Source organism: Chiloscyllium punctatum, chromosome 3 (assembly GCF_047496795.1).
Source record: "Chiloscyllium punctatum isolate Juve2018m chromosome 3, sChiPun1.3, whole genome shotgun sequence".
NCBI classification, from domain to species: domain Eukaryota; kingdom Metazoa; phylum Chordata; class Chondrichthyes; order Orectolobiformes; family Hemiscylliidae; genus Chiloscyllium; species Chiloscyllium punctatum.
In genome coordinates, this window is record NC_092741.1 from 152,186,197 (window position 1) to 152,203,351 (window position 17,155).

At 43.2% G+C, this 17,155-nt stretch overlaps 1 protein-coding gene and 1 non-coding gene across 6 annotated transcripts in view; both read left to right on the plus strand.

Annotated features, from left to right (window-relative positions):
- The first annotated feature begins 1,187 nt into the window (after nt 1-1,187).
- trnas-aga (transfer RNA serine (anticodon AGA)) lies at nt 1,188-1,269 on the plus strand. The gene has a single exon. It is a non-coding gene; the product is annotated as a tRNA-Ser (tRNA).
- Nucleotides 1,270-1,416: 147 nt separating this feature from the next.
- The window catches only part of hs1bp3 (HCLS1 binding protein 3), a 68,891-nt gene continuing 53,152 nt past the window's right edge, over nt 1,417-17,155 (plus strand). Inside the window, exons 1-2 of one of the 5 annotated variants that reach the window (XM_072562424.1) lie at nt 1,417-1,648; nt 5,244-5,409. In XM_072562424.1, the coding sequence (XP_072418525.1) occupies nt 1,623-1,648; nt 5,244-5,409 (192 nt within the window). In that variant the 5' untranslated portion in view covers nt 1,417-1,622. The other 4 variants (XM_072562434.1, XM_072562429.1, XM_072562445.1 and 1 more) reach the window with 4 other exon arrangements.

Genomic DNA, 17,155 nt, shown 5'->3' on the forward strand with positions numbered 1-17,155 from the left:
AAATTTGACCAGAAAACGTTGTGTTTTCAAGAAGGAGATAGATCATGCTCTTGTGGCTAAAAGGATCAAGGATACAGTGGGGGTGCAAGACGAGGGTGTTGAGCTCAATGATAGGCCATGATCGTGTTGAATGGCAGAGCTGGCGTGAGGGGCTGAATGGCCTCCCTGTGCTCCTATGTTTCCGGAATTTGAGTTTAGCATCTTCATAAAATTTGAAACAAAAAGACAGTAAAATGCTAGAAATGCTCAGTGGTCAGGCAACATCTGCGAGAGGTCAGAGAGAATGTTTTGGTTCTTGGTGGAGGAGAAACCTCTTCACTCAGAGAGTTGTTAGGATTTGGAATGCACTGCCTGAGAGAGTTGTGGAGGCGGATACCATGGGAGGTTTAAAAAGAGAGCTGGATGTATATGCATTTGAAAGTGACCAATTTTAAGGGCTGGAGAGAGGGACTAGCTGGTGGCTCTTTTGGGAGCCGGTACAGACCAGATGGGTCGAATGGCTTACTTCTGTACTGTAAAACTTTACGGTTTCAAACTTTCAGCATCTGCAGTATTCCCCTCCTTAAAATGGAACTTGGTGCGGTGTAAAAATTCTGTCAAAACTAACAGTAATTTAGAGACCAGAATGGAACAGGAGGTTCAGTTCAGAGCAGGGTCTGGAAGAAAGAGCCTTTTAATTCACATTTGGCCGGTGCATGTGTTAGTTTTAGATAGTGGATTAGTGGTGCTGGAAGAGCACAGCAGTTCAGGCAGCATCCAAGGAGCAGTGAAACCGACGTTTCGGGCAAAAGCCCTTCATCAGGATTTCTGATGAAGGGCTTTTGCCCGAAATGTCGATTTCGAAGCTCCTCTGATGCTGCCTGAACTGCTGTGCTCTTCCAGCACCACTAATCCAGAATCTGGTTTCCAGCATCTGCAGTCATTGTTTTTACCTAGTTTTAGATAGTGTTCACCAACACCAATGAAATTTATGTTTAAAAATACATGGCACACACGTTTTAAAAGTCATGAGTTGAAGGCACCTTGTTGGATTGGGGTGTACAAAGTTATAAACCACCCAGGTTATAGTCCAACAGGTTTACAGTGTTGAGAGGCACCACTATTGGACTATAACCCCATGTTATGTGATTTTAAAACAGACGAAGAGCAAGTGAATGAATTGGCAGTAGCAGAACGTGTATATGCAAGTAGTCGTGGCCGAGTGGTTAAGGCGATGGACTAGAAATCCATTGGGGTCTCCCCGCGCAGGTTCGAATCCTGCCGACTACGTGTTGATGATATGTTTTGTTGCAAACAGGATCAGCTGGAGATCCGGGGAAACATCGAATCTGAACTTTAATTGTCGGCAGGCGTGGCACAGAGGGAGGGAGGGAGAGAGATCGCGATCAGTGTCTCTGATCGAGTTTAAAGAGCTGTGATGGTTTTTGTTTTTGCAGTTGTTGGGGCAGTGTTTGGAGTATGACCCTGGGAGGGATAGTCACTGCCTACTCTCTGTCTCTATCTCTCACTCTGAGTCCCGTGACTGTCACAAGCCGCAGAGTCTCTCTGCGCTGAAACCCAGCTCTCTCTCTCTCTCTCTTTCAGTGTGAGTGAGTCTGAGAGTGCAGGCAGCTCCCACAAACATGCCTGAGGGTCTCATCACTTCCAGGTAGGGGAGGTTTCTGCAGCCACAGCACAGTGTCACAGGGAGAGAGGGGTCTGATGTCCCACTCACTCCGCGGCTGCCCCCCTTTGCATTGGGCTCTCAGCTGTTTCTCACATATTTCCGTATTGTCACTTGAGCTTAAAACTACCAGCGCAGCTCAGAGCAGAGCTACTCGAGTGCGGACCTTGGGGCTTCAGGTCCCGCAGGATAGGGAGGGCTGGCTTTTCTCTTATCTCTGAAATGAATTAACTGGTGCAGTTTTGTTATCATTGCGGAAGACAGCCGCAAAAATGTAATTCTCGCGAAGGCCTCGGGAAGACAGGCTGGAAAATGTCACACTGGTGCAGTAGGGGGTGATCTTTTAAACAAGAGCAACTTACTCTGTGTTTACACTGAGAGTTTAGCTGGAAAAGTGGATTTAGAAAAGCAAACTTGGACTCTTAGTCTTTACTCTGAACTCTGAGGTGGACACGGGATTTGCTGGATCAGGATGTCCACATAAAACCTTACATTTGCCTCCTCTCGAAATGCAGTTGTTCAGTATAATATTTTGCACTTTTTAATCAGCTGGTATTTAAGACCAGGACACGTCGTTGTGTTCACTTTATTTAACCAGTTCTTTAAGATGGAGGTTGAACAGCATTACGGGCCTGAACAAGTTTCTCTCGGTTCCTTGGAGCCAAATCGATCTGTGTGGTTTTTTTTCAGTTTTGCAATGAAGAAATATAATGTTGCTGATAAAATATAATGTTGCTCGTTTCACTGCTGGAGATGCTAGTTTTTTTTTAAAAGCAGTATTCCTCGCTGTGTGCAATCCCTCTGTTGCTGGTAACAGGATGAATTGCTGTTTGATTTGTAGAATAATAAGGTTTTATTGTTTCTCAGCTTGACCATTTCCTATGCTGTCTTTTCTGTAAAGTTGGCCTCAATCAAAACTCTCCTGTCCACATCCTAACTGACACCAGTCCTGTTCACCCATCAACCCTGCACTCTGAGCTACATTGGCTCCTAGTCTGACGGTATCCTCTTATTAAAGTTCTAATTCTTATTTTTCCTTTTGAATTTTTCCTTACAGCCTACACCTTCCCCCATCTCCCCATTGCTGAAATCTTCTCCAGCCCCACAGCCTTCTCGAGATATTTGCGCTGCTCCAAGTCTGGCTTCACCTCTCCTTGGTTTTTAGTTCACCATTGGCTGCATGCCCTCAGTTGCTGGTGATCTAAGCTCTGGAATTTCCACTCTAACCCCGTCCATCTCTCACTCCTTTTTAAGATGCTCATTAAATCCTTTACCTTTCACCAAAGCTATCTGTCCTTATCACCCACAGAAACATTTGGCATCATATTTAATTGGAATGTTGTGTAGCAAGTTGTACTGTTGATTATATAAATGCTTATCATGGTTGGGTAATTGGGACATTTCCTAACTGTAACCCACATTGTGCTAAGATTGTATGGTGGATAATACTCTAATTAGGACTATTTAAGGCTGGTGCTGGTACTTGCAAAACAAATTTTGTGCTAATTGAATAAAATACCAAAAGAATAGTTAAAGTCTTTGATATACTTATTCAGAGATTGCCTACTGTCTCCTCTAAAAATGGTAGGAATTTTCACATTTACATATACATAGAATTAACACATCCTGAAAGATAGGATTTACATGTATTTGGGGAGGCAAGGACTGATTAGGATAGTCAGCATGGTTTTATGCAAAGGGAATAGTGTCTCTCAAAATCGATTGAGTTTTTTAATGAAGGAACCAGAAAGACTGAGGGCAGAACAGTAGACATTTTTTAACCTGGACTATAGTAAAGCATTTGACAAGGTTCTGCATCGTATATTATTTAGTAAAGTTAGATCATATGGGATTCAGGATGAGCTTGCCAATAGGATAAAAAATTAGCTTTATAGCAGGAGACAGGGTGATGGTGGAGGGTTATTGTTTTGGACCGGAGGCCTGTGACCAGCCGTGTTCCTCAGGGATCAGTACTGGGTCCACTTTTGCCACTTATATAAATGATTTTAGATGAGAATATTGAAGGCATGGTTAGTAACTTTGCAGATGACACCAAAATGGGTGATGTAGTGGATAGTGAAGAAGGTTACCTTGATCAATTAGATCAGTAGGCTGAGGAGTGGCAGGTGGAGCTTAATTTGGATAAAGGTGGGATATTGTGTTTGCCAAAACAAACAAGGGGAGGATTTATACAATTAATTACAAAGCATTGGGTAGTGTTGTATAACAGAAATACCTAGGGGTTTGGGTACATGAAATTTGCACCATAGGTAGACAGGGTGGTTAAGAAGGTGTTTGGCATGCTTGTCTTCATTGCACAGATCTTTGAGTATTGGAGTTGGGACATCATGTTGAGTTTCAAAAGGATGTTAGTGAGATCTCTTCTGGAGTTCTGTGTGCATTTTGGTAGCCCTTTTATAGGAGGGATATTATTAAACTGAAGATAGTTCAGAAGAGAATAACCAGGATATTGGGAATGGAGAAAGTTTAAAAATCATACAACACCAGGTTATAGTCCAACAAGTTTATTTGGAAGCACTAGCTTTCAAAGTTTTCTTCATCACTAGTTCCTGATCACTTGCTGAGGCTGCATGCTAGTTTTTAATGACCACGACTCCCAAATCCCTCTATGTTGTATCTTTCTGCATATCTCTCTCAATTTAAATAATATTTGTTTCTCTATTCTCACTTAACCTATCCATATATCTTTGGAAAATCTGTGACATCCTCACCACTTGCTTTCCCACCTAATTTTGTTATCTACAAACTTAACTACAGTACATTTACGTTCTTCATCCCTCTATGTTGTGCCAGCCTTTTACTGAATGGTCTGGCTATACCAGTGTAAAAATAGGGGTAGGGCCCACAACTGGTTTTAGCATTGATTTGAGAAATGCTGGAATCATTCAGTAATGCACTTGACACAGTTGTCACCATTGTGTTAACTCAGAGAATATTGACATCTAATATACACCCACCTAATTCAAGGATGGATTTCAGATTGAACAATGTAGAGACTCAAGATATCTCATTTGTTGTTTCATGATAGTTATTTAGAAGTCATACCAATTATCAAGTGTATGGCTCTAGCTTTCTCAATCAAGTAACATTTTTTTCACATTGTGAATACATTTTGGTAGCAACTGTTTAACATTGCAGCATTATAATCTGTTGGGGAATTCGTGCAAATAGCATGATTCAATTCAGAATGTTCAAGAATTATCCACATTTCCATTTTATGGTACTTGGGTAACAAAAATGTTCTACTACAACAGGACAATTGTGTTCCACTGCAACCTTGTGCTATAGAAATCATGCTATGGAAAACCGCCAGTAGAAAATCACTATACCCATTCAGTAGCTTGTTTGGATAATGCAAGCTATGTTCAAAATTCATCAATTGCATTATAGCCAATTTGTGCTGATGAGACACACATTATAGCAGAATGACCTATACCATTGACATTTGTTAAGTAGGATTGTCAGATAGCTACAAAGCTTGCGAGGCCTTTGAGAGACGCATTTATTGAAATGCTTTCAGTAACAAATCCTTTTCCTGTAATTTTTGTTTTCGATTCAGGTCAATCCAGAATGTGCACACTGGAGTAGACTTGGCAGTCCCAGAGTACCAGGAGATCCATGGCAAACTGATGTCAGGCCATGTGGAGTATCAAATTGTTGTTGTCACTCAACTGGCCTCCTTCAAGTCTGCAAAGCACAAACCCAAAGATGTTGTTCAGTTAGTGGTAAGTGAAGAAGAATATTTTTATAATGCATTTGACAGCATGGTGGCTCAGTGGTTAGCACTGCTGTCTCACAGCCAGGGACAAGGGTTCGACTCCAGCCTTGGGCAACTGTGTGGAGTTTCATACATACTCCCCATGTCTGTGTGGACTTCCTCTGGGTGCTCTGGTTTCCTCCCACAGTCCAAAGATGTGCAGGAGAGGTGAATTAGCCATGGGAATTGTAAGGTTGCAGAGATTTGGTGGGAGGGGATTCTCTTCAGAAGGTCAGTGTGGACTTGATGAATCAAATGGCCTGCTTCCACAAATGTAAAGGTTCTCATCCTCTACAATTTGAATTTACTTATGAAATTAATGATCAAAAGCAATTTTCCACTTGTTAATGAGAAAGTTAGTTTAAAATAGCTGTACTTATGCCACCTAACGAGGTGTTTGGAAACCTGAAACCATTTTCTCAGCAAAGCGTACTAATTCTGTTAGAAAAATAGAATCTGATGAGATGTCTTTGACACTATAAATTGAGTTACACTGCAGTGCTTTTGGTGTAGAAAAAGTCATAAAGTTATTGAAATATTCTTTTTATAGCAAAAGTGTTTACTTGTTTTGCACCATTTTCAAAATTTATGGTGAGAAAGGGTGAATGATTTAAAAAATTAGAGAATTTTAAAAAAAGAACTCAAAATATTTATCTGCAAATTGCAATGTGATGACTGAGATTTTGACCTTGCTTTGAGAAAGAAGGCTTACCATTTTCGATAGGACAAGCAAGTGAGAATTGGAGCTATCCTCTCTTAGACGTAGAGCACTTTGTTCCAGAGATTATGATGTCCCAGCATGAACTAGGTGCAGCCCACAATCCAGTCACCAGAGTGTGTAGGCTCAATGTGCATCAAATACTGGAATTCTAGCCCTGTTTAGATAAGCTGTGTCCCTCGACAGCCCCCTGGTGAATTGGCATTGCGTTTATGCACTCTTTTGTGGAGTTTGGCCATTATTTGGCTAGACCAGCATTTGTATGGGATGTGATGGCCTGTTGATTTTATTGCTAGAGTCTGAGGTAATGTTTTGGGGGACCAGGGTTCAAATCCTGGTAGCGTTTATATTTGATTTAAACATATGGAATTAGGTGAATAAATAATGACCTTGGAACTGTTGCTTTATTGTCAGAAAAATCTATCTGGTTCACAAGTGTCTTTTAGAGAAGGAAACTACAGCCTGTACCTGGTTTGGCCTACATATGACCTCCAGATCCACAACCGTGTGGTTCATTCTTAACTGGGGTATGGTGGGTTTGGGTGAGATGCTGTTTGGGGGTCAGTGTGGAAGTGATGGGCTGAATGGCCTGTTCTGCAGTTGAAGGATTGTATCATTCTGAATGATTTGCCTGTCGGTTAGCCAGCCTAGAAAGACAATGAAATCAGATTTTAGGACATTCAAACAAATCATATTTCAGTCGCTGTTTTTGAGGAGCAGAGAGAAGAAATTATGCCTCATGACAGCAGAATTTGGAAGCCTCTGTATAAGTCTCTCTTCCTCTCTCCCTCTATTTTCTTCGCATGTTGGAAGATAGTACCCAGTGAAAAAGCAAATTTTGGAGGACAACCATTTGCTGAAAGTAAACATTTGTAGGCACAGCAGGTGGTGAGAAGGCAAATTGTATATTGGCCTTCATAACAAGTATAGGGATGTCTTGCCACAATTATACAGGGCATTGGTAAGACTATGCCTGGAGTATTGTGTACAGCTTTGGCCTCTTTATCTGAGGAAGGATGTTCTGACTATTGAGAGGGTGCAGCGATGGTTTACCAGACTGATTCCTGGGATGGTGGGGCTGTTATCTGGAGAGAGACTGGATCATTTCAATTATATTAACTAGACTTTCGAAGAATGACGAGGTCTCTTAGAAATCTATAAAATTTGAACTAGATTTGAGAGGGTAGTTGTAGGAAGGATAATTTCAGTGGCCAGAGATGAAGGGCTTTTGCTCGAAATGTGGATTTTCTTGCTCCTCGGATGCTGCCTGACCTGCTGTGCTTTTCCAGCACCACACTCTTGGCTCTAATCTGCAGTCATCACTTTCGCTCAGTGGCCAGGGAGTCTAGAATCAGTGGGTTGCAGGATAAGGAGATGGTCTTCTAGGACACAGATGAGAAAAAATGAGTAGCGAACCTGTGGAAATCTCTGCCACAGGAAACTGTTGAGGCCAAAACATTGAAGATTTCCATGTTGGGCAATTCTAAGTGTAGTTTTGGATATGGATTTTAGGATTAAAGGGATCAAATTATATGGGGAGTAAGCAGGAACAGGGCACTGAGTTTGATCAACCATGTTGAATAGCAGAGCAGGCTTGTGGGCTGAATGGCCTTTACCTGGCTCTATATTTTGTTTCCAAAGTTACCTACTGACTCTGCTAATGTTGGGGATACAAGCCAAGCATTAAACAACCATGGCCTCTGACAAAATCCAGCACCTCAAAAAGTCGAAGCACTTTTAAACTGTATTGCTTTTGCCCTTCCTCGCTGTACTGACAGTCTCTTATTTCACAATTTGCTCCCTGAATTGTGTGTGCTTGATGTCTGGGTTAGTAGTTACCCAGGAAAACCTTGTGATTGGTTCCTCATTTTGACGAGCCCGTTATTTTCATTGAAATGTGATCCGTGCTGTGAAGGAAATGACAATATTTGTTGTGACTGGCTGAGAGGGGATTCACAAAAAGGGGGAGCTGATTCATGTTTCTAAAACCTAGTCACTACAACGATGACACCAGCATGACACCCTGCTTCCTGTATAGATTTTGTTTCATTCTCCCAGTTCCTCTGTCGCATCTGTTCTGATGATGCCAACTTGGACAAAGGGCCTCTGAAATGTCCACCTTCTTCCTCAACTGAGGATTTCCCAGCATTGTTGTTGACAGGGCCCTCAGCTGGATCTCCCACACTTTAACCATTAGCCCCTCTCTTCCCTCTCAGAAGTTAGAGAGATGTACAGCACAGAAACAGACCTTCAGTCCAACTTGTCCATGCTGACCCGCTATCCTCAATAAATCCAATTCCATTTGACAGCACTTAGCCCATATCCTTCTGACCCTTCCTGTTCATATACCCATCCAAACTTCTTTTAAATGTTGCAATTGTACCAGCCTCCACCACTTCCCCTGGCAACTCATTCCATACACACACCACCCTCTGCATGGAAAAAGTTGCCCCTTTTCTATCTTTCCCCTCTCACCTTAAACCTCTGTCCTCCAGATCTGGACTTCCCACCCCAGGGAAAAGCCATTGCCTATTTGCCCTATCCATGCCCCACATGATTTTATAAACTTTTGAGGTCACCCCTCAGCCTGCAACACTCAAGGGAAAACAGCCCCAGCCTGTTCAGCCTCTCCCTATAGTTCAAACACTCTAATCCTGGCAACATTCTTGTTAATTTTTTCTGAACCCTTTCAAGTTTCACAACATCTTTCCGATAGGAAGGAGACCAGTATTGCATGCAGTATTCCAACAGTGGCATAACCAATGTCCTGTACAGCCACAACATGACCTCCCAACTCCTGTACTTCATACTCTGACCAATAAAGGAAAGCATACCAAACGCTTTCTTCACTATCCTATCTACCTCTGACTCCACTTTCAAGGAGCTATGAACATGCACTCCAAGGTCCCTTTGTTCAACAACACTCCCCAGGACCTTACTGTTAAGTGTACAAGTCCAAATAAGATTTGCTTCCCCAAAATGCAGCACCTCATATTTATCTAAAATAAACTCCATCTGCCACTCCTCAGCCCATTGGCCCATCTGATCAAGATCCTGTTGTACTCTGAGGTAACCTCCTTCGCTATCCACTACACCTCCAATTTTCGTGTCATCTGCAAACTTACCAACTATACCTCATATGTTCACATCCAGATTATTTATATAAATGACGAAAAGCAGTGGACCCAGCATTGATCTTTGTGGCACACCTCTGGTCACAGGCCTTCAATCTGAAAAGCATCCCTCCCCTACCATCCTCTATATTCTACTTTCTAGGCAGTTCTGTATCAAAATGACCTGTTCTCTTTGTATTCTATGTGACCTAACCTTGTTAAGCAGTCTCCCATGTGGAATCTTGACGAAAATCTTACTGAAGTCCATATAGATCACATCCACCACTCTGCCCTCATCAATCTTCTTCAAAAAACGCAATCACGTTTGTGAGACATGATTTTCCAAGCACAAAGCCATGTTGACTATCCCTAATCAGTCCTTGCCTATTAAAATGCATGTAAATCCTGTCCCTTAGGATTCCCTCCAATAACCTGCCCACCACCGATGTCAGGCTCATTGGTCTATAGTTCTCTGCTTTTTCTTACCACCTTTCTTAAATAGTGGAACCACGTTAGCTGACCTCCAATCTTCAGGCACCTCACCGATGTCTATCGACGTTCCAAATATCTCAATAAGAGGCCCAGCAATCACTTCCCTAGCTTGTGGGGGGAAGGGAAAGTGAAAGCGACAGGGAGTATGGTGTTAAATGGAAAGATAAGCAGCAGGATAGCATGTGTCCAGGCGGATTTAAAATTAAAGCAGACTGGGAATGTAGAAAAAAGCAAGGATAACTTAGGACATCATATGACTTCCAATATCTCTAATGATAAGAAAGTTTGCATTAAGGCACTATACCTGAATGATCGTAGCATTTATAACAAAGCAGATGAACTAATGGCACAGATCATAGTGAATGATTATGATGTTGTAGGCATCACAGAGACTTAGTTATGGGGGGTCAGGACTGGCAGTTAAACATCCAAGGATTTTCAACTTATCGAAAAGACAGGGAGTTCGGCAGAGGTGGTGGGGTTGCCTTGTTAGTTAAGAACAAAATTAAATCTATGGCACTGAAAGACATAGCGTCAGATGATGTGGAGTCTGTGTGGGTGGAATTGAGGAACCACAAAGGCAAAAAAACCATAATTGGAGTTGTGTACAGACCTCCTAACAGTGGTCAGGACCAGGGGCGCAACATGTACCGGGAAATAGAGAAGGCATGTCAGAAAGGCAAGGTCACAGTGATCATGGGATACTTCAATATGCAGGTGGACTGGGTAAATAATGTTGCCAGTGGATCCAAAGAAAGGGAATTCATGGAATGCTTACACGATGGCTTTTTGGAACAGCTTGTCATGGAGCCCACAAGGGAGCAGGCTATTCTGGACCTAGTGCTTTGCAATGAACCAGACTTTATAAAAGATCTTAAACTAAGGGAACCCTTAGGAAGCAGCGATCATAATATGGTAGAGTTCAGTCTAGAGTTTGAAAGAGAGAAGGCAAAATCGGATGTAATGGTGTTACAGTTAAATAAAGGTAATTATGAGGGCATGAGAGAGGAACTGACAAAAATAGACTGGAAGCAGAGGCTAGCGGGGAAGACAGTAGAGCAAAAATGGCAGGGGTTTGTGGGTATAATTAAGGACACTGTACAGAGGTTCATCCCCAAGAAAAGAAAGATTATCCGGGGAGGGATTAGGCAGCCATGGCTGACAAAGGAAGTCAGGAAATGTATTAAAGAAAAATAGAGATCCTATAAAGTGGCCAAGAGCAGTGGGAAATCAGAAGATTGGGAAGGCTACAAAACAAACAGAGGATAACAAAGAGAGTAATAAGAAAGGAGAGGATCAAATATGAAGGTAGGCTAGCCAGTAATATTAGAAATGATAGTAAAAGTTTCTTTCAACATATAAGAAACAAACGACAGGCAAAAATAGACATTGGGCCACTTCAAACTGATGCTAGAAGCCTCGTGATGGGAGGTAAGGAAATAGCAGGAGAACTTAACAAGTACTTTGCGTCAGTTTTCACAGTGGAAGACATGAGTAATATCCCAACAATTAAAGGAGTCAGGGGGCTGAGTTGAGTATGGTTGCCATTACAAAAGAGAGTGTGCTAGAAAAGCTAAAAAGTCTTAAAATTGATAAATCTCCTGGCCCCGATGGGATACATCCTAGAGTTCTGAGAGAGGTGGCTGAGGAAATAGCGGAGGCATTGGTTGAGATCTTTCAAGAGTCACTGGAGTCAGGGAAAGTCCCGGATGATTGGAAGATCGCTGTTGTAACCCCCTTGTTCAAGAAAGGATCAAGACAAAAGATGGAAAATTATAGGCCAATTAGCCTAACCTCGGCGGTTGGTAAAATTCTAGAATCCATCATTAAGGATGAGGTTTCTAAATTCTTAAAAGAGCAGAGTCTGATTAGAACAAGTCAACATGAATTTAGTAAAGGGAAGTCATGCCTGACAAACCTGCTGGAATTCTTTGAAGACGTGACAAGTAGGTTAGACCAGGGAAACCCAGTGGATGTGGTCTATCTAGACTTCCAAAAGGCCTTTGAAAAGGTGCCACATGGGAGGCTGCTGAGCAAGGTGAGGGGCCATGGTGTTCAAGGTGAGCTACTGGGATGGATTGAGGATTAGCTGTCTGACAGAAGGCAGAGAGTTGGGATAAAAGGTTCTTTTTCGGAATGGTAGCCGGTGACGAGCGGTGTCCCGCAGGGTTCAGTGTTGGGGCCGCAGCTGTTCACATTATATATTAATGATCTGGGTGAAGGGACTGGGGGCACTCTAGTGAAGTTTGCAGATGATACGAAGTTAGATGGACAGGCAGATAGTACTGAGGAAGTGGGGAGGCTACAGAAGGATCTAGACAGTTTGGGAGAGTGGTCCAGGAAATGGCTGATGGGATTCAATGCGAGGTCTTGCACTTTGGCAAAAAGAATAAAAGCATAGACTACTTTCTAAACGGTGAGAAAATTCGTAAAGCCAAAGTACAAAGGGATCTGGGAGTGCTAGTCGAGGATTCTCTAAAGGTCAACATGCAGGTTGAGTCCGTGATTAAGAAAGCCGATGCAATGTTGTCACTTATCTCAAGAGGGTTGGAATATAAAAGCACCGTTGTGCTACTGAGACTTTATAAAGCTCTGGTTAGGCCCCATTTGGAGTACTGTCCAGTTTTGGTCCCCACACCTCAGGAAGGACATACTGGCACTGGAACGTTTCCAGTGGAGATTCACACGGATGATCCCTGGAATGGTTGGTCTAACATATGAGGAATGGCTGAGGATCCTGGGATTGTATTCATTGGAGTTTAGAAGATTAAGGGGAGACTTAATAGAGACGTACAAGATTATACATGGCTTGGAAAGGGTGGATGCTGGGAAATTGTTTCTGTTAGGCGAGGAGACTAGGACCCGTGGACACAGCCTTAGAATTAGAGGGGGTAAATTCAGAACAGAAATGCGGAGACATTTCTTCAGCCAGAGAGTGTTGGGCCTGTGGAATTCATTGCCGCAGAGTGCAGTGGAGGCCAGGACGCTAAATGTCTTCAAGGCAGAGATTGATAAATTCTTGTTGTCTCGAGGAATTAAGGGCTACGGGGAGAATGCGGGTAAGTGGAGTTGAAATGCCCATCAGCCATGATTGAATGGCGGAGTGGACTCGATGGGCCGAATGGCCTTCCTTCCACTCCTATGTCTAATGGTCTTATGGTCTTCCCACAGAGTTCTAGCATATACGTGATAAGTGGGGATTTATCCACTTTTGTGCATTTTAAGACATCCAGCACTACCATCTCTGAAATATGGACATTTTTCAAGATGTGACTATCTATTTCTCCACATTCTATATCTTCCATGTCCTTCTCTGCAGTAAACACTGATGCAAAATACTCGTTTAGTAGCTCCCCCATCTCCTGTGAAGGTTGCCTTGCTGATCTTTAATGGGCCCTATTCTCTCCCTATTACCCTTTTGTCCTTAATGTATTTATGAAATCATAACAGTGATAGAGCCCCCTTTGTCCTCACCTAATTCCACCAACATCCACATGGAGAAGATCATTTGCTGCCACTTCTGCTGTCTTCAGTGGGATGCCACCACCAGACCCACATCCCCCTCCCTTCTCCCCTTCTCCTCTTCTCCTCCCCCTCCCTTCTCCACTTCTCCCCCCCCCCCAGGTCCATTCCATCTGGGACACCCTGGTCCACTCCTCCTCCATTCCCAACATCTGTCGTACAGCCTCAAAAGGCACAAGGACCAACACCTGTCCATTTGCTTCCTTCCTCCTGAGTATCCAAAGGTCCAAACACTCCTTCCAGGCACCTTACCCACACTTCACTCAAGCTAGTCTATTATTGCATTTGCTGTTCACAATGTGATCTCCTCCAAGTTGGAGAAACAAAGCATAGACTGGGTGACCATTTTGTAGTTTCCAGTTGCCTGCCACTTTAACACACCACTCCGTTCCCTGGCCAACATCTCTGTCTCAGGCTTGCCCCAGTGCTCCAGTGAAGCTGAGCACAAGCTGGAAGTACAGCACCTCATTTTCTGTTTGGCAATGCTAGAGACTTTTGGTCTCAATATTGAGCCCACAGCTTTGGGCTTGAGGCATCTTTTCCCAACCCCCACACACCAGGCATTGATATCACATGGTCTGCTGTTACAAGCAACTGCTATTGGTCACTAACAATCCCCATTAATAACTATTCACCCTCCCAGCCAGATCGTTATCCACTCCTTTGTCTGTCCAATCGCTCTTCTCTGTCTTTGGTTTCTAACCGCACCTATTGTTACTCCATATCTCTCTTTCTCTCTTTCTCCCCCCCCCTGCCCCCCAACCCCCCACCCTATCTTCTGCATAAAAACCAACATTTTCGTCACTCCCATCAGTTTTGAGGAAGGGTCACGAGACCCGAAACATTAACTCTGATTTCTTTCCACAGGTACTGCCAAACCTGCTGAGCTCTTCCAGCAATGTTTTTTTTTCTGATTTCCAGCATCCGCAGTTCCTTTTGATTTTATTGTTTGTTTACTTTTGACATAAACTGTATACTGTGGCTAAAAGAGAAGGTCGGAGGCTGAAATGGTGCAGCAACTAGTTCACCTCCACACCATCCCCAAAGCCTGCCCACTGTCTACAAGGTCCAGGTCAGGCTGCAAGGGTACACCTACCCAGCAAATGGGGAGTACATTTCCAACAACACTCAAAGGTGACACCATCCAGGAAAAGTCACCCACGTGATTGGCATCACATCCAGTTCTTTCATCACCAGCACATGGTGGCAGTAATGTACACCATCTACAAGATGCACTTGCTACATCCTCACCAATATTCTTCCGATAGCACCTTACAAACCTGTGAAATTTATCATCTAGAATGACAATACCAGGTTATAATCCAACAGATTTATTTGGAAGTACTAATTTCGGAGCACTGCTCCTTCATCAGGTGGTTGTGGAGCAGGATCATAAGACACAGAATTTATAGCAAAAGACCACGGTGTCATGCTACTGATGTGATTATATTGAAAAAATCCTAGATTGCTGTTAAGTTTTTTTTTTGTCTTTTAGAATGGGGATGCAGGTTTCGGTTCATTTGCATGTAAATCCCAGAACTACTTTTTAAGTCTCAATCTCAAGATGGGATTTACATATTAATGAACCGAAACCTGCATCTCCATTCTAAAAGATGAAAGACTTAATAGCAGTCTAGGATTGTTCAATATATTGTCTCAGTTCCATGACACTGATCTTTTCTGTGTTTTGTGATCCTGCCCCAACAGCTCCCCGATGAAAGAACTGCGCTCTGAAAGCTTGTACTTCCAAATAAACTATAACCTGCCGTCGTGTGATTTTTAATTTTGCCCACCCCAGTCCTACACTGGCACCTCCACATCACAGAAGGACAAGGGCAGCAGATCTATGGCAGCACCATCTGCAAGTTCACCTGCAAGCCACATACCAATCTAACTTAAGAACTATTTCATCATTCAAGGTCAAAATCTTGAAACTTTCCCAACAGCACTGTAGGCATCCCTACACTCTGAGTACTGCTGCATTTCAACAACACAGCTCGCTACCACCCTCTCGGCAAATGGGGATGGGAAGTGAATGCTTGCTAGCCCTCCATGCCACATCTCACAAGTAACTAATTTTTAAAAATTAAATTCTTTGCCCTGTCTGCATTCCTATAGCAGATGTAATGGTTTGAGGAAGCCATGAGATGGCACTAAAGTTGAAGGTTTGAGCAGGCAGATGCTAGTTTGAGAAGTGCGATTGCTTGTTCTGTCTATATTTGATCTCCTATCCTACAAACAAGAATTTGCAACCCTTAAAAAAGGACATTTTAAAACTGTAAAGTATTGTGGGACGTTTAGAGAAACTGGAATCCAGAATTGGGGAAAGGCGACTCTTAGAGCAAAGAGCTAATTTGTCAGTAATTAAAGTGATGGGAAACCTCCCACTACACATGAGTGGCTCAAGTAGATGGCAATGATGCAGTTAGTAGGAGGTTTAGATTTAGATTAGTTAGATTCCCACAGTGTGGAAACAGGCCCTTTGGCCCAACAAGTCCACACTGACCCTGCAAAGTGGAACCCGCCCAGACCCACTTCCCTCTGACTAATGTACCTAATAGGCAATTTAGCCTGGCCAATTCACCTGACCTGCACATCTTTGGATTGTGGGAGGAAACCCAAGCAGATTGCTGCTCCTCGGATGCTGCCTGAACTGCTTTGCTCTTCCAGCACCACTAATCCAAAATCTGGTTTCCAGCATCTGCAGTCATTTTTTTTACCTACAGGGAGAATGTGCAAACTCCACACAGACAGTTGCCCAAGGCGGGAATCGAACCCAGATCCTTGGCAATGCTAACAACAGTAGAATAGAAGGACGCTGACATAGTGTCATGAGGCTTGTGTGGAAAATAAACCATACAAAAGTCTGTACTCCTGCTATACCTGCAGTTTACTTTTAGTGATTGGTGCGCAAGGATACCCAGGTCTTGTTGAACATTCCCTTTTCTCAATTTATACCAAAGTTGCAGCTGTGCACAGTTTTGATGGATGATCAACAGGGGCTCTACAACAGTGGCAGAAAATAAAAGCTGAAATGGGATCCAATTGTGCGAGAAAGGTCGGACTATGAGGGCATTGGATTACTATGTTCTTGGAGTAGTTCAGAATTGGTACAGAGAGTTGAGCCAAATGGCTTGGTTCAGTGTAGTCCAAAGGGTCTGTGAGGAAAGTCTGTGATCCTGTGAAAGAGGAAATGGAGTCCAAGTGTGATGTGAGCTGAGGTTGGGGCTGGCGAGTGTGAGGGAACGGCAGATAGAGGTTGTCGGAGGATGTAGCAGTGAGATTGAAGCCCAGACTAAATCCACACAAAGTATATGTCTGGCCCAAGTGAAACTGTCAGTGGTGAGGGAGCAGTAAGGGAGGGATTGAGAGATGGGCAACAAGAGGGTCAGGAGAGGATGGCCAAACACAGCATTCTGGCCTTCACACCATGGTGGGTAAACCTGACTTCCCTGGGGTTCTTTGCTCAACTTGGACAGGGTCCCTCTTTGGGAGGCCCCAAGTAACTACAAAAGAACAGAACAGTAAAATTATGCAGCTGTAGGTCATTGTGATAGATGACACAAGTCAGTTTTGTCTGGAGTCCAATAAGGCCAAAGGAAATAGGAACAGGAGAAGCCTGTCCAGCCCTTCGAGCCTGTCCACAATCCAATAGGATCATGACTGATCCAACATTCCTCACATCCATTTCCTGCAATTTTCCTGTATGCCTTGATTTCCTATTGAACAAGAATCTATCTTTCTGAGCCTTCTATAGATCCAAATATTCTGCCCCCATAGCTCTCTGACAAGGAGGTCCAAAGACCCAACCTTCAGAAGATATTCTTCCTTATCTCAGTCTTAAATTTGAGCCTCTTTATTCTGAGACT